The sequence below is a fragment of the Eucyclogobius newberryi genome, unplaced genomic scaffold, assembly GCF_026437365.1.
Source record: "Eucyclogobius newberryi isolate DKJ021-1_F unplaced genomic scaffold, fEucNew1.0.hap1 SCAF_2, whole genome shotgun sequence".
NCBI classification, from domain to species: Eukaryota; Metazoa; Chordata; class Actinopteri; order Gobiiformes; family Gobiidae; genus Eucyclogobius; species Eucyclogobius newberryi.
Genome location: NW_027315834.1, coordinates 23667075 through 23686473, shown reverse-complemented (window position 1 = coordinate 23686473; position 19399 = coordinate 23667075). Strand labels below are relative to the sequence as shown.

The following is a 19399-nucleotide window of genomic DNA, read 5'->3' as shown; positions in this document are numbered from 1 at the left end:
GCACTGGCATGGTATCGGTTAGAGCTCTGTAATGTTTTATAGACTTTTACTACATTTATGTTTACTTTCAATGTGCACATATTCTCAATGCAGTTTTATTACAAAATTCATAATATTGGCCAAGTTTTTTTCACTTAGAAAAATAAGCTTCTAAACCAAACTAGTCTTCAAGCCCACAGGTATAAAGCATCTTACTGCTCTGGAGAGGCTGCACTGTCTACATCACATATGTTGAATTACTCCAACTATTGCCCAAGAATTTGTCATAGTTTGGGATTTTATAATTTGATGTTTGACAAAAATAACGTAACTTATAATAAATATTTATAATCATTGTATGTTTTTGCTATTAAGTATATGTTAATGTATAATCTAATTCTGTGGAGATATATCAAAAAATCTGCGTTTTGTAAAATATAAAAATAAAAACACTAATATTTAAATTGTGTAAGTATGAGCTTGAAATTGTTTGTTTGTTTGCTTGTTTGCTTGCTTGCTTGTTTAATTTTTGTGTACAACCAATATAAAAGCCTCTCCCTTTGTGCCCTTAGGGCTTTCCAGGAGATTTTGGGGAAAGAGGACCACCTGGACCAGATGGAGAGCCAGTATGTTACACCCTCTGCAACATCAAATTTCCTGGGCCAAATATATATGATCACAGTGTATTCTGTATGTTATATGTTATAAAACCGGGACATCTTAGAAGTGGCTAAATCATCTGGCTGTCCAGCATTTCCTTGTTTGTTTGAAGTTTGGTTTTGATTTCAGACGGTATTTACTGTATTCCTCTGCTTCCCCTGTTGAGGATAATTAGGTATTCTCTTGTAAAACCTGCTGTTTTGAACATCTCAGAGGAAGTTGGTTGTTTTGTTTTGCCACATTTTCCATTGCCAACAGTATACTTTCTGCTCTCTAGCCACCTACTTATCCTGTGGGTTTGATACTCAAACTGTAACTGTAGTTATCGAGTGTCACTTTCTGCCCTACAACATTCACCTCAGAAACACACACAGCCCTCTCTCATAAGCTGTGAGCCACACAGCGCCACTCTTCTAAGCATGTTTGCTTAGAGTCAGTAAGCCTCAAAACTTCTCCTTCTCTCTCTTCTTGAATGTATTTCATTTTCCCATTCTCTTTCACTAGGGCCAAATGGGAGCCCAGGGGCCAATCGGGGTGCCTGGACTTATTGTGAGTACCTCTCAAAACTGTAACTAGATAGCCTACTCCATGAATATTGCATATTGTAGTATAACACTATACTAATAAGAATGTTGCTAGGTACCCATACAACATTTACAGAACGTCTGTAATAACCTTCCAATTGTGAATATGACATTGTATCGTTTCATAATGACCTTTGAATTACGCACCTTTGTGACTGGAGTAAATTATGCACAGATGTAAAGCATTATTAATAATACAAAGGCTCACTGTCTCTTGTTGTGCCTCAGGGGGACATGGGCCCAGTGGGAAACATGGGCATCCCCGGACCTAATGGATTGAAGGTAATCTTACAATAAGGAGTCATCTATCACCGTGTTTCCTTGTTATAATATATGAAAAGGATAAACAGACTATAGCAAGTGTTCTGAATTGACTATTGTGTCTGTTGCAGGGGGTACCAGGAAACCCAGGAGAACCAGGACTGAAAGGTGATAAGGTGATCTGAATATTCACGTTATTGTCCTGTGAATATGCTTTATGTAAATGATTGAATTGTTATCCCTCAGTTCTGTTAAATGGCACAGTTCATGTAATATCCTTATCGTAAATTATGTTAACATTTTAATCTCTGTGATTGCAGTTGTTGTTTTTCTGTTAGAGGTGTGAAATTACCTAAATTATCTTTTTTGATAGGGTGAAGTTGGACTTCCTGGCATGCAAGGGGAGATCGGCTACCAAGGAGACAAGGTAAAATAAAAGTTTGAACAGAGAGTATTAATGGCGCTCAGAATTGAATGGCATTCGATACGCCATTAATGAGAGCTGATTGGCTGTTTAGGGATATCACCCTGCTTCCTTTTTGTACATGCATGTAACTTCTAGTGATGTGCCGAAGGGTGTGTGAGAGCTAAGAATGAGTTAGAAAGGTTTAAATACTTGCTTCCTTATTTCACTGTTTTAAAACTTGGTACCCTAGCTTTAAAAGTTTAAAGGCACCATTGAGGCTAACCAGCTATGTGGTAAATATGCCTATAACGCAGTTGTTTTCAGTCCAAAAAACTACATATTTTCTGAAACAGAATGCTTATGCTCATTAATTACCACAAAGCTGATCAACCCCGAGCACGCTTTCAAAAAAATAAAATTCTATGGGGAAAATGTATGGGAAATTCACTTCAGGAACCAAGTGGTGGGTGGTCACTGCTGAGCTCCATATTTCCCATAAATATAGTACCAAATTTACTTTCTTACTTGTACTTCCTGGTTGGATATAAGCAGATGTAACAATAAATGTTACCTTGCAACCATACTGAGCCAAGCAACCATACATGGGCCAATCTTTAGACACTGATTATTATTTGACTCACTCAACTCAAGTTAAAAATTGAGATGGTGCAGGTTAGAATTGTATTATATAATTTGCTTTTTTGTTTAACTCTGCAGATTTGTAGACCTGGTTTATGGTTCACATCTCTGCAATTACTGGGCCTATTCACCTGAAACAAAAACTGGCACAAAATTCAATGTCTTCTCTTTTTCCCCCACAATAACCTCAGAAAGTGGTGCCATTATCCAACTCCAAAGACATGATTGTTGTCAGTTTGGAGAATTTGAGATTAGTCAATTTGTATAGGCAATCCCAAACAAGAAATGATAAGGTCTCAGGAGCTGTATTCAGTAAACAGTAAATCTTCCATAGATTGGCCCGTCCACATCCTCTGAGAATATGACCTCATCAAATAGAATTTAACCTTATAATTAATTGTTGAGATTGGCTTCACAAACCTGCAATATTAATCTCATGTTTAAAGTCCTTTTAACAATCACACCTTTGAGGTTAAATAATTGCCCCACTTTCTGAGGCTAATGTGGAAATAATATTTCACTTTTTTAATTTATGCTGACAGAGAATACATTGAACTTTGTGCCAGTTTTTGTTTCATGTGGATAGGCCCAGTAATTACAGAGATATAAACTACATTCTAGAAATCTAAAAATATGTATTTTTTATTCTAAATATACCTGTCTAATGCTATGTGCTTTGAATTATACAGGGTATCCAGGGGGCACCGGGGCTACCCGGAATCCGTGGAAAACCAGGACCACAGGTTGATTTCTGATATTAAGGATTGATTACATTCATTAAACCAAGGTAAAACAGAGAACATCTTGTGTTTTCAAATAAAGGGCAGGATTGGAGAGAGAGGTCCTGACGGTTTACCTGGACCACCAGGCCCTGAGGTCTGTATTTATCTATCTGCGCTTTTGAATGAGTTAATATCACAAAAAATATTGACGTCTTGGTCACAATTTTAGGGTTTCCCTGGCGACATGGGGCCACCTGGAGAAAATGGCATTGAAGGTCCAAAAGTTAGTAACGTCTTAGTTATTTTTAAGAGCTGGATGTTATGGATGGCATTTTCAACAATGAGTTCTGAATATTTTCATAATTTTAGGGGAAACTAGGAGTGAGAGGTTTACCAGGTCCTAGAGGGGTTCCAGGCTTGGATGTAAGTACACTGATATCCAAAGATCAAAAGCAATATGTTGAACCTGATCATTTCAACATAGACCATGTGTTATTTTTCAGGGTGATGAAGGCCCACTCGGACCACCAGGTCCATCAGGGCTTGAGGTGAGTTTCTAATGTAGCCAGTAGTACTAATGTAGTCAGTTTCAGTACCCACTTCCAATTTTAAATTTATATTGAAGGATAGCTGGCCAAATAAAATGTCTCTGTACTATGTTTATGTATATCATATATTTTGCACATATACTGTAAATGTTCAAATGATATATAATTCATCGAGAATATGGCATTAAGGGTCCTCAGTTGACAACTGAATACTTCTATTATTACCTTATATGGCCGGTGTCTGTCTCTTTCCTAATGGCCCATGCTGTTTCTTCAAATGCACACCAGAGGGCGTTATGACTTCTTACTCAGCATGTAGATAACGTTCTGTAAACTGATGGTGACAGATGGATACACTCAGTCAGAGGTGATGTGGTGCAGGGGCTGTGAATGATGCCTGGCCAGGTGCCCTCTGTGATTCTGTGTTGTCTGCTTTAAACCCCCACTTCCACCAGCTGTATTTTAACTTAACTCTTGAGTTTTGTCTGCTTGTTCTGTCCTTCTGGTTTGAGTCCTGTGTCTTTTTGCACTCATCTTTGCGATGCAAAATCAATGGTATGAAAAAACGGTGTCCTCATTCTTGGATATATCCAGTAAATCTAATGCTGAATATTAGACCTTAGACCTTGTGGTGTTCCATATATCTTAGGACTAAACTTTTCTAGTTCTCTGGGGTTGACAAATTGCTGACAGAAAACAATCCAACGTGGAAATGGACTTATGCTGTCCTTTAAATAGTGTATTTTTACGTATTTTTTTTTTTTAATCCAGGGCAGACTGGGCCGAAAAGGTTTTCCTGGAAAAGTCGGAGAGGAAGGAGTTAAGGTAAAAATATTTTGTATTATTTATGATCATCAGTCCCGCCCACCGCAAGTTCGGTTCCGGTAGTAAAATTCCCATTCATTTCCCATAGACTTTTTGAAAAAATAGAAATAATAATAGTAATAATTTTAAATCTTGCTGTGGGATAATTAGCTATGTGGTAACTAATGAGCATAAGACACATAATTTAATTTACAATATATGAATAAATAATTTATTTTATGTACTTCTGGAACCTCAGTGGACTTCGAGCTCCATAATAGGGAATATATTGTAAATGATGATGAAAACCACTATCCAACAGCTTTTTATACCTCTTCATAGGGAGAGCATGGTATCACGGGAAAAGTGGGACCAACTGGAGAAAGAGTAAACAACTTTAATTTTAATGATTAAGAATTGTTGTTACAATCAAATTATAATGTCAGTTATTGTGTTTCAGGGCTTAGTGGGTTTTATTGGACCTGTCGGAGAACCAGGATTAGCAGGAGAGAAGGTAGAATACAATACATTTTTAAATTGAAAATATGGTGGTCAAAACATTTACGGTAAGGAATTTTGCAAAATATGTATTTTTTAATCTCAGGGAGATCGAGGTGAGATGGGACATCCAGGACCATCCGGGGAAAAAGGATCAACAGTAAGATACAACTAACACTATACATTATATAATAGTATACCATGCCACAACCATCCAAAAGAACAAAACTGTTTTTTTATTCCCATGGGAATATACATGTTTCAGGGTCAATTTCATACCTGGACAAACATAACATACAGTAATAAATTATGCAATTCCTTCTTAACATTATATGACATTATATATGAATTTTATTTCTTATTTTCTAATAAGCCTTTTATTATGTGATGCATGGATGCTAAGTAGTATATGGGATTACATAATCTAGTGTATCGTGTTGTAGTATAGAACCTGGATGCAACACCAAGAACATTGTTAAAAGGCAATGCTGGATCCATAAACAAATCAATGCTGGTTTGCTTTGGCCGCCCCTTAAAAAAAAAAGAAAAATTACAGATTTGTTTTGTGCACGCTAATTCTGCTAATTCTAGATTAAGCTTCTGAAATTTGCACTAGAATTTGTCTTTTACCTATAGAAATATGAAATAACACAACATTAGTCTGACTGAAGAACATTTAATGCAGCACTGGCAGTTGTAGCTGGGCAGTTACAGTGTGGGAGTGAACTTTCCTACTGGCTCTAAGCCAATTGGACAAGGTTTTAACCAGACACACACCACACACGCAAGCACGCATGCACTCACACACAGATACATTTCTGTTTGGAAGTTCTCTGTTCATTCTGTCTGTTACAAAATAGAAACAGACCCTCTGAAAAAGACTTACTCATACAAAAAACAGGGCAGCTATCCTGCAGACATACTGTAAAATCTGTGCTGTTCATTATTTATCCAACCATGTATATCTATATTTACAGATAAATAAATATACATTATTGTTATTATTCTTAATAGCATTATTATTCATTTTAATAACAAATAATAACAACAATAAATAATAATAATAACTAATCAGAATTTATAATTGCATCTATATTTCTCATAATTTGTGAATGTGAGAGGCTTTGCTATAATTATTATATTATATTATATGTAAAAAGATGTTTAATAAAGGTTTAACCAAGTGCAGCAAGTTTTAATACAGTATGTATTTTTTTCTATTGTGATGTGCATGAATGCTTACAATCTTATTCACTAATTGTATATATGTTTTTGCTTACATAGGGTCACACAGGGGCACCAGGGGAGACTGGGCTTCCAGGCCCACCAGGACGACCAGTGAGTTGATAATATGTTTTATCTGGGCACATTATCGAGCATCTTATCTGTATTAAAATGACGCACATTGTTTCTTAAATAAATTGTATAAGTTCTGTTCAAAAAATCAACTATAACCATTTAGACGCCAATGTGCTTCTCCCTGTGTGTCCTTGCTTTGGTTACGTTTAAGAGCAAAGACCAAACAATTGCTGACTGTGGGATCCACTGAGTTCTCAAAATAAACATAACTATTGGGCATGATACAACTTAACTTGGCGTGACATATTAAAAACCCTTTGATGTGTTTCTGAGTTCAGGCTGTGTCTTGGGGTAAAGAGCCAAACCTTGAATAACATCTTTGCTGCTTCTTCTTTTCTTTTAATCATCTGTTGTATAAATGTTTTCAGGGCCCCCCAGGAGGTTCTGGACTTAGTGGTGCCAGGGGACCCAAAGGCTTAAGGGTATGTCTTGCTTGCCTGGGATCCAGAAAACACACTTCTTTGTGTCTTTACAAAGAGTGAGTCTGGTCACCCCCCCTCTGTCGCATCTCGTGTCAAACTCACAGAACCGTGCAATCATCATTGGTCATCTATCATTTAGAAGTAAATCAAGCTTCTTTCCACTCAGCTTAACAATGTTTTGTCCTTTGCAAATGTCTTGTCTAAAGATAAATAAATAAAACACTTATATTGTGCACAAAAAACAAAATAACACAATTTTCTCAAACATGTTATATTTTAACTCAACTCAACTCAAAACATTTTTTGTGGAGCAGAAAACCCAGATTTGGTGTTTTGCTGGTGGTGCCATCGCGGCATCGTGGCCCTCGACATTTTCCGCCTGGCTATACCCCCTTTCCCCTTTTCACCAAGGTGACTGTCATATCGAATAAAGTCTAGGGCTGAAAAGATTCTTCAAGAAGAAAACCCATATTTGTTATGGTCTGAACTCAGTCAAGTGTAAAGAATTAAGTGTTACTTGTGTAAAATTGAGCCTCATTACTCATTACTCACATAATTTTACAAATTAATGCATATAGCTTTGGCAAGTGACACTGCAACTAAATCACTGACAGACAAATGAGTATTTATGAATATTTCTATAATAATAAATCGCTTACAGTGCTGTGTTTAGAAAACAAGAAAGCTCGTGGGACAATAATGTGCTCTGACAGTTTCCAAAGGAGATGCGTCACTTATTTGTTTACTGTTTAGTTCAGCATCAGGTTGTGCTACAGTGACCTCTGTTGGTGAAGTGACATGTGTCTTGTCTTTCAGGGTGCAATAGGGCCTGACGGTCCAACAGGAGAGACAGGATTAGAGGGCAAGAAGGTAAACTCATCAAATAACCTCATGCATATAAAATTCTAAGTTTAATCGCGAGTACATAGGCAAATCAATATGTTGCCTATGTTCAATGCAATTTTTTATTCTTTCCTCTCTACACAGGGCCCTGATGGTCCTCCAGGAAAAATAGGCTTTCCTGGACCACAGGTAATCCATTTGGATATTTTTAAAAATTGTTAATACATACCAGTTATATGATAATAATTTAATATCTTGGTTCCTGTGTGTTTCACTGTCTATCTAAAGGGGAAAATTGGAGAGCATGGGGAAGTTGGACCAAAAGGTTTTCATGTAAGTGTGTTCATAGTGTGCTTGGTTTTATATGTAGTAGCTAGCACTCTCACCTCACACTAAGAAGGTCCCAGGTCCAATTCAGTTCAACCTTATCTTGTTTATTACATTTGAAATAAACATTCTACATACTCTTGATCTAAAAATGTGAAAAAAATCATTAACCAATGATAGAGAACAAAACTCTGCTGATGTACATTAGACATAATGAGAAATAGAGGGGTATATTCCGGCACAGAGGGGAATAGTCTAGACTAGAGTACTTCACCCACATCCCTATAGTCTAGCCTGGGCCAAAGTATACCCGGGTTTAGGTTGAGCAGGGGTTAATCTGGCGTACTACACTGGGCAGAGAGGGACCTTTCTGAGTGGAGGTTGCATGTTGTCCCTCTGCCTGGGTGGGCTTCCTTGGCGGTGATTTAGTTTCCACAATCAACCTAAAATATGCCCAACAGGTTGTTGCCAAAAGGTTAATCATCTAGCTAGATTTTCCCTGCCAAACTTGATGGATCAAATGTGGGTCTTGTGGGGTTTATCATTCATCCTTTGGTGTAGCTCTTAGGTTTATCATTCATCCTGTTCCTGATAAAGTGTTACTTAAGTAGATTTGACACTGTTGGAACATTTTTCAGTTCCTGGTATTTTAATTTTTTAGGAATCAGGGACCGGGGCCACACATTGCATACTTTTTTTTTGCACCTGCTCAAGGGCATTTCTTTTTAATTTTTCTTTTGTTCATACTTTTTTCATCTCGAAGGCCTTATTTGACAGAACAGTCGTAGCATTAAATAATTCCAGAAGTCGGCCTGAGCTCCTCCATACAACATAATCCTTCCTCTGGTTAGTTAACATTGGGCTGCCGACCTCGAGAGAAAATAAGTTATACACAGACTTAAAAGTCACTTTCAGGCCGCTCAGGGAATCGGTGCATTGTTGACTTGTTGGTCACATGAATTTGGGATTTTTTACACAAATAATTTTACTTTATAGGATATATTAGTGCCAAGACTTTTTTCTCATTCTCCACTTCAATTAACGGAGTTCACGCTCGCCCAGAAGTGCCATTGCAACGGAAGTGCCGATCCGTGACAAAAAGAGGCAAAACTGAGCAAGAATAAGGTAAATAGACTGTCACCAAATATTGAGAGCTGGACTTGAACCCACGGTCTGCAATGGCAGCAACCACTCAAGTGCAACGCTCTTAACCTCTGCATCACCAGCGAAGCACAAAAGACCATTTGCAACACAGCGTTTGTTGGGAAACATTTTTCTTTCACTCTATGACTCAGAAAACTTTTTTGATCCACAAGACAACATTTTAACTTTTTGTGCAAGACAGTTTTAGGTGTAGGTTTACAGAGTTCAAAAAGAACGGAGAATGGAGAAAAAAATACTTTTCCTAAGTTTTCCTAAGCACACTTAATTAAATATTTAAATTTCACACTACATAGATGCTGTGAAAGCCAGTTGAACTCAGTATCATTGTTGCTGTGTGAAGACGAGCAAAGGAGACTAGGTAGTTCATCCAACATAACAGGGACTGGGGGGTTATAACTGTTGGAGTAATGTTTAATAATGCTTATTAACTTCAACCTCAATAGTTTGTCATGAAAATAGATACTTTTTGTCTTTAGGCATGACCAGTAGCGATATATAAAGGTATATTCTGTATTTGTATGTGTATGAACAATGCTGTGTTGTTTTTCTGTTTTTGTCAAAAAATAATAATACAAAATTCTGTTTCCAGGGATTCCCTGGGCCTTCAGGAACCTCTGGCGATAAGGGAATTCCTGGCGAACCGGTAAGAAGAAGCAATTGTCTCCTTAAGTCACTTTTACAGTCAAACATACCGACATTTTCTCTTTGGCTCATAAACTCTTCTCAGTTATTAAATACAATGCTTTTTTTTTTTAGATAGATAGATGGATAGGTTATTTTTTTTACTAACAATAGTAATTCACCTGAAACAGAATGCAGGATAGTTACTGTGCCCCTGTTACACGCTACGTTTAAGGTCAAACTCAACAACAGATGTTTGACTGATGTTTTGACCATCAGCAAGTTGTGTTTTACATAATATAGTTGTGTATAGTTTCCCTCATTTTAATGTTTATTGATATTTTTATGTTGTTCCTAGGGACCACCAGGACCACCTGGGGCTGTGGGGATTTTAGGTGAAATTGGTCACAAGGTGAGACACAGAATAAATCAACATTGTGTGAGGGGAAATTAACTATTTTAGAGTGACTTTGTTATTTATGTATTGAGTAGACGTCATATTAGTAAATTGTGATCTATTATTAAGTCATTAGCTCACAATCTCAGAGGCAACTGTTGTTGTGATTTTGGGCCTTACAAAATAAAGTTTTGGTATTTCCTTTTTTTTTTTTTTTACTTTTGTATGTTTGATAAGGGTCCTCCAGGCAAAGAAGGTGAACCAGGGCTGCCAGGGGAGCTAGGCGAGAAGGTGGGTTTTTTCATACACTTGCAACCCTTTCATTTATTCAGTTGGTTTTGTATAAGTGGAATTCAAATGAAACTGAGCCCCTGTGGTTGTGGTTTCAGGGAGATATTGGACCTGCGGGAAATATTGGTGAACAAGGACTCATAGGACCAAGGGTATGTTCAATGTTTTAATATTTAACTTTGTAATTATTTTCTGGAGTTTGTAGTTAATGTATTTGTTTTACTCTCAAACAGGGGGAACACGGTCTTGAAGGAGAGGTTGGCTCAGCGGGTCCTGATGGTGCTAAGGTAGTCATTGTTTTTTCTTTGATATTGTGTTTTTTCTGTTCTCTGAATAGGTAAATTATGCTTAACGTTATGTTTTTTCTCAGGGGGAAAAGGGTGACATGGGTCAACAGGGCGAGACGGGAGAAAAAGGAGAAATTGGGCTTAAGGGAAAGGAAGGACTTCTAGGCAGTCCTGGACTCACTGGTGTCAGGGTGAGCCTTTTCTTTTTGTTTCTTTTTTCAATTACTTTCCTTCAAAGAGATTTTGCAAGCTCACCGTACTTTTATCCCCAGGGACCTGAGGGGAAACCTGGCAAAATTGGAGAAAAGGGCAAAACTGGACCAAAGGTACGCCATCTCTAACATGGCAGAAGCCAGATAGATATGAGTAGCAGTCTTGAGTCTACACATATTATCAAATAGGTCATGAAAAGTTGGGACATTCAGACATTTTACAGAGTTGCAACTGCAGACAAGCTATAAAAGAAAACATTTTCCTAAATCCAATCGAGAGAAATGTACGGACATCTTCCCCATCTACAAGTGCACATTTTTCAAAAACTAAATGGTCCACATTTTTGCTGAAAAAGGTTCATGGCTCCATCAGTGCCGCCATGTTTGTTTTGGTTGGTTTGGGTGCTTCGCTTTTGCCTTCCACATAACCTACAATGCTGCCCTTTGATTGGTCAGTTGCTTGGAGCCACTGGTAGTTTGAGGCCAAATGCAACAGCAGTTGTACAGGATGGATTCTCGTGAGTTTGTGAACTCACAAATATCACGGAAATTCATTTTGCTGTGCAACATAAACTCATCCCCACACTATAGGCGCAACCAAAGACGATACACAATAAGTAATAGTTACTGATTATTCACGTCACCTCACAATCTCTCAATGTTTTAGGGTACTAAAGGTCACCTGGGTCACCTCGGGGAGACAGGACCATTGGGCAAAATTGGTCCACCAGGTTTTGTTGGGCCCAAAGGATCCAGAGGGACAATTGGACATGTGGTAAAATATTTAAAGTATATATATAAAATAGGCATACTGTATAATATGTTTATTATGAACAATTGTTTTGTATTAAGGGGGCACCTGGCCGAATGGGACAGCAGGGAGAGCCTGGCATTGCAGGTTATGAGGTAACCAGTTGCATCATGCATGTTTAAATTCCTCAGTATAATTATTTGCTAATTGATTGATTTAACATGTGCTGTTATTTAAAAAAAATATTGTCTGTTGTGCCTTAAAGGGTCACCAAGGACCACTGGGCCCAATGGGAAGCCCTGGACCAAAAGGTGAAAAGGTATACATTGCTTTATTAATGCATAAATAACATTTTGATGTTGTCATGTCTCAAAATAAAGTTGGTGTGCTTGTGTTTTTACAAATCTATAATCCCTATAAAACCAGTATTTAGGCCTGCAGAATCTGAAATGTTTATCAGAGGACACATGGCTAGAATAAAGTCTTGATGTCATGTAAACCAAACTATCTATTAATACAGACGGGTTTAATAGTGTTGAAAGGATCATAATCATGTTCATGGTCTGGGCATACATTAAGTGTTTTTGATGTCCTTATCAGGGTGAGCATGGCGATGACAGCAAGATTGAAGGTCCTCCAGGTCCAACTGGTGAAATGGCAAGTTTCATTTTTTATTCCTATATACATATTTTATTTACATTGTGCGTGTTACAATTCAGTTTTAATTATATGTTAATTACTCTAGGGTTCTCCTGGTGATAGAGGAGAGCGGGGGGAACCAGGGGACCCAGGATACAAAGTTAGTTAATAAACAAGCGAATTTGACCTTGATATCAGTTCCATGAATTCTGAATTCTTGCTTAATCTGTGTCAGGGTCTAATTGGTTTTGATGGGGAAAGAGGCAGACCAGGAGCTCCTGGTTTACCTGTAAGTTAAGTTTTGTGTAAATATTGAAATATTTACGTGTTTTATTATTTTTATAGTTTTGAGCCAATCATTGCAAGTACATTTCTGCCTAATACAGGGTCAACCAGGACTTCAAGGACTACAAGGACCAAAAGGATCAAAAGGAGCTCAAGTAATTACACAATTCAAATTGCATTATATATTACATTGTTACAGATTAAATATATTTAAAATGTTTTTGTTCTTTAAGGGTCAAAAAGGCAAAAAGGGCCAGACAGGGCAAAAAGGAACCAGAGGACAAGAGGTAAATCATCATATTGTGTCCAAAGACTTAAAATTACAACACAAATATTTATAATTTATATTGTGAAACCTCCACCAGAATCCTTTATCCAATTTAAGTAACAGCATTTTTTGGCAGGGCATAAATGGTCCTCCTGGTCCAAGAGGTGTGGTTGGTCGTGAGGGTCAGGAAGGTCTGGCTGGAGCAGATGGAGCTTCTGGAAAGGATGGCAGTAAAGGGATGCCGGTAAAACCACTGATATTATTATCAAATAAAACGATTTGACCAGAAAGTATTTTTGAAAGTGTGTGTGATATTGACGAATGTATTGAATATATTAATGTTTTTAGGGGGAGCATGGGGATGATGGGGTCTATGGTCTTCCTGGCAAAGCTGGATTACGTGGAAAGCCTGGTGTTCTTGGACTTCCAGGTGATCAAGGTGCCATTGGTCCAAAGGTAAGCAATTATTGTAAGCTTAATAATGAATAGCTCACTGCTCAGGTGATTTGTTGCATAGTAACTAATCAATGTTTCATGCAGGGTGAACGGGGGCTTCGGGGCCAAAGTGGACCACCAGGAAAGAAGGGTTTTCATGGTGGAATGGGACTACCCGGGGCTCAAGGGAACAAGGGACAGAAGGGACAGCCTGTAAGTATAGGGCAAAGAGGACTTCTTTATGAGTGGTCTCTGTCTGACCCACACTTATTTTTCAGGGTGATACAGGGGAATCAGGTTTCCCAGGAATTCTAGGAGTGTTTGGACCAAAGGTAAAGTTTTGTATTGTTTTATTTTTACCCATCTGACACATTTTCAAACATTTTAAATAATACAGCCTACATTGTTACAACTTTGCATTAATTAATATTTAATTAGTTAGAATCTCTTTGTATTGTGTCTGTAGAACAAATCTTACTTTATACAAATGGTGGTGAGGATACATAATATGTTCTGTAAACACTCCTTTAGGGCCCTCCTGGTGACTTTGGTCCAAAGGGCATACGAGGACCTAAAGGGCCACAAGGTTCAATGGTAAGAAGACAAATTTTTGATCAAACCGGTAACGCAAAACCGACTCTTATTCGTGTATGTCTCCATCAGGGTAGAGGAGGAGTGATTGGCCCTATGGGAATTATCGGTCCCAGTGGAAGTGCAGTATGTATAATATGGCGTAATTAAGAGAATATTTTAACTTCAGTAATTCTTACTTCCTTTATGATCTAATAGGGTCCTAGGGGAGACAAAGGCAACCATGGGGAAATTGTAAGTTATTCTAAGATCTTGTTACTATGAAAATGTAAAATAAATAGATTTTTTAACTATAAATATATATTATTTCTTTACACAGGGTTTACAGGGTCCAAGGGTATGTTTCTCAACAGCTAGATTACTATATTTTATCGAAGTGTCACATTTTACAAGATATAATAATATTAATAATATTATATTTTTAGGGTTCTCCTGGACCTCGTGGACTCCCTGGACCTCCAGTAAGCCCACTACCTTTGTTGGTTTTAATCCAAACATCTTAGATCTCTGTTTGTAACAGTGTGTGTTTTACTCTCTACAGGGCCGTCCAGGAATCCCAACATCATTTGTAAGAAAATATGACAGCTATATTATAGATTTGTTTTCAAAATATATCCAATGATAAAAGTTTTAATTATTTACAGAAAGAAGATGGTGCGCTGTTTATGGATTCACAAATCCCCTTCAGGACTGAGGTTTGTGCATAGTATTTTTTGGTTGTTGTTTTTTAATTATTGACTGTTATTGTACATTATACAGCGTAATAAACCGATGATGGATTTGCCAATGCTAGACCAGAGTGCAGAGATCTATAAGACCCTCCACTACCTCAGTAACCTGATTCAGAGCCTAAAGAACCCGCTTGGTACTCGAGACAACCCAGCTCGCATCTGTAGGGATCTGCACAGCTGTGAACAGAGGCTAAATGATGGTCAGTGTGGATTTTCACAATAAAAAACTAAAGTCATTATGTGCACAGTACAACATTATCTAACTACACATTTCCCAGGCATTTATTGGATTGACCCAAACTTGGGCTGCTCATCAGACACAATTGAAGTCTCATGCAACTTTACTGGAGGGGGACAAACGTGCATCAAACCAGTAACAGTAACAAAGGTATCGGTATAAACGCATACAACATTTGCATGAAATTATTCTAATGAAATGGTATAAACATCAAAAACATGATCAAACGTTTTTTGCACAGCCATTATACACTGTTGGCCGTGTCCAAATGAACTTTCTCCACCTACTGAGCGCAGAGGCAGTGCAACACATCATTATCCACTGCCTAAACTTTTCAGTCTGGAGGTCTGCTGATGGTCAGCCTCCTGATCTTTGGTCTGTAAAGTTTAAGGCCTGGAGTGGAGATGTGATAGAGGCTGGAGGGGAGCTTGAACCTGAAGTAATTGAAGACTCTTGCTGGGTAGGAAAACACTTTTACATTATTACTTAATATTATTAGGACGTATTGACGTGTACAATCTTGTGCCTTTCAGATTAAAGATGGACGCTGGCACCAGACACATTTTGTTCTCCACTCGCTAGACCCTGCTCTTCTACCTGTGGTAAACATCTACAATCTACCAACCCCAACTGCTGGTGCGCATTACCATCTTGAGGTTGGGCCAGTGTGTTTTCTGTGAAGGCTTTTCTGAAAGCGTTATTGTCCGTCTGCGGTACCTTGACGTGGTGTGGAGATTGGTCTCTTCCAAACATCAGCACTCTCCAAAAGGAGAAAATTCCCCCTACCTGCTTCATTGTTCCCATTGGACTGCGAATAAGAGGAAGCTAATGGACAGGGGGAAGAATGGATTATGTAGAAGAGTTTATAAGGAGTAGGAGACTTCTTGCACTAATAGCTTCTACAAATGGCTAAAGCTCCCCAAGAAAGTTGTGTGGCAACTTGGAGAACTACCACACATTCTCTCTGGAACATTGCAAAAACAGAGACCTAGTCTATAGACATTCTTAGGGACTTTTATAGTTAACTTATTTTTATAACTGTATACAGTTGATGCATTATTTTGGAAGAATTCCGCTTATAAAATTGTTCCTTATCTTTTACACATGTGTATGTTATGTGAAATAATATGTATGTGCAATAGAAAATGAAAAGACATTATTGTTTTAAACAATTGTTTATATTTTATGGTCATCTTCTTTGATCCCATCAATACACATTGAACTATTTCTATAAAAGCAAAACACAAGTGCTTTTTACTTCATTCCATAATGTGAGAAAAACAGATGTAGATAAATAATATTAACTTCACATAGTGTTCCATTGGAACGAAACATATTCATCAAATCTGGATTGCTTACATTTAGGAGTTATGTTATTCTAATGGAGTGAATGACTGGAAGCCACTGACAGACTGGGGAGATATAGCTGTGGAGATTTAATCAAAGCAAAATTGCAAGCATAATATTGAATCATTCTCAATGGTAATATATTAATCTTACAACTGTGGAGTAAATGGGTATATTTTTACTTTATCATTAAGTAAATGAGCTTCATATAGTCTTATTCATAAAGACTTTGTTTTAATTATTTAAGAAACACGGCTTTATGACACAAAATTTCTGCCTTCTGTTCTATCCCTTGCTAACGTACGGTGCTACATTCTTGAGGTGCTAACTATTGTGCTGTAATTACACCACTCTTTGAACAATTTTTTGTGTAGTGCATGCTTACTTGGATTCGACGTGTGAAAGAATAATATATCTTCTTTAATGCACTATCTTCAAAACAAACCAAACAGTAGTTCACACTCACTTTTAAAAAATACTTCATGTTGTGTATTTATAATAAGTAACAGCATGTGAAGTGTTTTGGAAAATAGTATTCCATTTTTTTGTATAGAGACTTTGCAGCTGTATGTAATATTTTATGGGTACATCTAGTATCATTTAATAATAAATGTTGATTTTGTGTAGCTGGACACCTGTATATAATTGTGCAAACCTTGCTGTATACAGTGAATCCCCTTTTGTAATTTATGTTATTTAATGATTTGTAACATGGTTGTTGAAGGAACAAATTTCTGTAATACTACTCTCGTAACATGACATCAGCTTACCCAACAGGTCTTGGAGTTTATATTTGTTTGTGTACATTTTATGGCTCAAGGGAGCAAATGTAATGCAATTATCTTTTATTTTTTTATTTTTTATATTTTGGTGTCTGTCATTGTGTCTTAGGATAACAAACCACATACTGTAATAGATGTTCAGCATAACATCCCTGTTTTCCATAGGTGCAGATTTGTGAAAATCATTCTATGTACATTTGTATGAAACATGCTGAAAAATGATACCTCACATTTGACATAAATTGGAATAACATCATGGTCATTTTACTGAAAATATTTATGGAATTAACCAAATACGGCTCCTGTTAATGGTCAACATAAGACCCCAGTCATTGTTCAGTGTCCATAGTTTAATAAATATTTTTATTTTGTGTGTGGGTTGATGTTTTTACTATAGGCATAGATCTTCATGTAATATGCTTATGATCTTTTTAAAGTATATTGTTGTTTTTATTTTTACTTTAAACACTTCGATCAGAGGGTTAGTATTTATATTAGCTGTACATTGACATGAAGAACATTTTTAAGAAAAAGGATGCTTACTGGTGAATTGTCCTATAGTTCACCAGTAGTCCACCAGTTGTCCTGTAGTTTTTTTAAATGCATGGTTTTACTTTCTAAGATAAACTAGTCATGTCCTAGCAACTGTCTGCCTTGTCCTGTTCCAGCCCTGAGTGCATGATAACAAATACGGGCTCAATGCTACTTTGCCCTGAGGCTAAATATGCACCTAAATTATATCGCATCAATTTGGGTTGAACATTGAAATTTGGATATGAATTTTCATTGCGTTGCACACCTTTTAACTTATCAACAAGGGCTACCTCTTGTAATATGTAGTCTACATAGGGAAGGCCCATTGATTATTACGCTAATTTGGGTAAAAATTGTGAACGGTAACATTTAGTTCTGTTTTACCTTCATGGCACTCAATGCACTTTACATCAAGAAACCACTCGGCCATTTACACACATTCATCATACACCAGTGCACGCAGATATAGGGGGTGAGGCAGATTAATTGTCTATTTGATTAATTGTCAAGGACACAACGACAGCATTCACCTGTGGGAAGCTGCGGTCGAACTGCCAATGTGGATCAGACGGTCAGTGGATCTGACCCTTGCATCTGTCCGCTCCACCAAGTATGGGTGCCTTTAACCATAAAGACAGTAGACAACGAGTGAGCTGTAGATAGATTTTTATTTCATTTTTTAACTTTTACGTATGACTGATTAACATTATGAGATGCTTGAGAGGACGGGAGTGGGGAGCTAGCCGGAAATGCCTGAAGATAATATATATGGCTCTGATCAGATCAGTGATTGACTATGGGTGTATTGTATATTGCTCAGCTTCAAGGAGTAATTGTAAAACATTTGATAAAGTTCAGAACCAAGCTTTGAGAGTGTGTTGTGGGGCGATGAAGTCAACTCCAGTAGATGCACTCCAAGTTGAAATGGGGGAGATGCCTCTAGAGAGCAGATGATTCTAACATATTGGGTTAATTTACAAGGACATAGTGTAAACCACCCAGGACTAAATCTACTAAAGCCATGCCAGGAAAAAGAAAAAGCACAGTTCACCAGCTTTGGGTGGATAAGAGAGAGTGAAGCTCAAAGAATAGGAATGAACCAGCTGAACGTGAGCCCTACAGTTCCAATCTCTAATATCCCTCCATGGTTTCTGAAAGAGCCTGTGGTAGATCTGAGTTTGTTGAGAAGAAAGAAATGCAGTAGTGTTAATGTGAACAGGTACATAAATAGAGAGTATTCAGAAAATCTAGTAATTTACACTGATGCATCAAAGTTAACTAGTGGTAAGGTTGGAGTTGCTTTTGTCATCCCTGATATAGACATTGTTGTAAGAAAAAGAGTAAGTGATTATATAGCAGTGTATAGCAGAAATGAAGTGCAATAATAAGTATAAGTACATTTGAGCTCAGAAAACAGACAAGACGTAATCTGTGAAATGGGACTAGTACTAGAAAGAATAAACAGACAAGGGAAACAAGTAATCCTTTTGTGGGTCCCAGTGCACATAGGGCTGGAATGGAATGAGCAGTCAGATAAATATGCAAAAGGAGGCGCTACAAAAGGAGAGGTGGACATCCCTAAAACAGAAATCAAAACCATAATTTGGGAAGAAGTTAAGAAACGATGGCAGAGGAGATGGGATGCTTGCCTCAAAGGCCGGTTTTTCTATATTATACCAACGAGAGTAGAGGGGAGAACAAGAGAGTGGAGCAATAATTGCCGCAGAGAGGAGAATGGGGCTGAATGACACCCTCAGAATAATGGGGAAACATC

General features: G+C 37.5%; 1 protein-coding gene across 1 annotated transcript in view; it reads left to right on the top strand.

Annotated features, from left to right (window-relative positions):
• col27a1a (collagen, type XXVII, alpha 1a) overlaps positions 1 to 17462 on the top strand; it is a 38600-nt gene extending 21138 nt beyond the window's left edge. The window contains exons 13-61 of the mRNA XM_072454631.1: positions 552 to 605; positions 1144 to 1188; positions 1452 to 1505; positions 1616 to 1660; positions 1858 to 1911; positions 3219 to 3272; positions 3352 to 3405; positions 3481 to 3534; positions 3621 to 3674; positions 3755 to 3799; positions 4571 to 4624; positions 4946 to 4990; positions 5064 to 5117; positions 5208 to 5261; positions 6386 to 6439; positions 6829 to 6882; positions 7699 to 7752; positions 7870 to 7914; positions 8014 to 8058; positions 9806 to 9859; positions 10196 to 10249; positions 10472 to 10525; positions 10624 to 10677; positions 10759 to 10812; positions 10896 to 11003; positions 11085 to 11138; positions 11692 to 11799; positions 11877 to 11930; positions 12041 to 12094; positions 12376 to 12432; positions 12521 to 12574; positions 12650 to 12703; positions 12801 to 12854; positions 12933 to 12986; positions 13104 to 13211; positions 13316 to 13423; positions 13508 to 13615; positions 13681 to 13734; positions 13934 to 13996; positions 14066 to 14119; positions 14192 to 14227; positions 14313 to 14330; positions 14419 to 14454; positions 14535 to 14561; positions 14638 to 14688; positions 14753 to 14924; positions 15003 to 15112; positions 15204 to 15422; positions 15496 to 17462. Of these exons, the coding sequence (XP_072310732.1) occupies positions 552 to 605; positions 1144 to 1188; positions 1452 to 1505; positions 1616 to 1660; positions 1858 to 1911; positions 3219 to 3272; positions 3352 to 3405; positions 3481 to 3534; positions 3621 to 3674; positions 3755 to 3799; positions 4571 to 4624; positions 4946 to 4990; positions 5064 to 5117; positions 5208 to 5261; positions 6386 to 6439; positions 6829 to 6882; positions 7699 to 7752; positions 7870 to 7914; positions 8014 to 8058; positions 9806 to 9859; positions 10196 to 10249; positions 10472 to 10525; positions 10624 to 10677; positions 10759 to 10812; positions 10896 to 11003; positions 11085 to 11138; positions 11692 to 11799; positions 11877 to 11930; positions 12041 to 12094; positions 12376 to 12432; positions 12521 to 12574; positions 12650 to 12703; positions 12801 to 12854; positions 12933 to 12986; positions 13104 to 13211; positions 13316 to 13423; positions 13508 to 13615; positions 13681 to 13734; positions 13934 to 13996; positions 14066 to 14119; positions 14192 to 14227; positions 14313 to 14330; positions 14419 to 14454; positions 14535 to 14561; positions 14638 to 14688; positions 14753 to 14924; positions 15003 to 15112; positions 15204 to 15422; positions 15496 to 15642 (3204 nt within the window). The 3' untranslated portion in view covers positions 15643 to 17462. The remainder of the gene's footprint in view (positions 1 to 551; positions 606 to 1143; positions 1189 to 1451; positions 1506 to 1615; positions 1661 to 1857; positions 1912 to 3218; positions 3273 to 3351; positions 3406 to 3480; positions 3535 to 3620; positions 3675 to 3754; positions 3800 to 4570; positions 4625 to 4945; positions 4991 to 5063; positions 5118 to 5207; positions 5262 to 6385; positions 6440 to 6828; positions 6883 to 7698; positions 7753 to 7869; positions 7915 to 8013; positions 8059 to 9805; positions 9860 to 10195; positions 10250 to 10471; positions 10526 to 10623; positions 10678 to 10758; positions 10813 to 10895; positions 11004 to 11084; positions 11139 to 11691; positions 11800 to 11876; positions 11931 to 12040; positions 12095 to 12375; positions 12433 to 12520; positions 12575 to 12649; positions 12704 to 12800; positions 12855 to 12932; positions 12987 to 13103; positions 13212 to 13315; positions 13424 to 13507; positions 13616 to 13680; positions 13735 to 13933; positions 13997 to 14065; positions 14120 to 14191; positions 14228 to 14312; positions 14331 to 14418; positions 14455 to 14534; positions 14562 to 14637; positions 14689 to 14752; positions 14925 to 15002; positions 15113 to 15203; positions 15423 to 15495) is intronic.
• The last annotated feature ends 1937 nt before the right edge of the window (positions 17463 to 19399 follow it).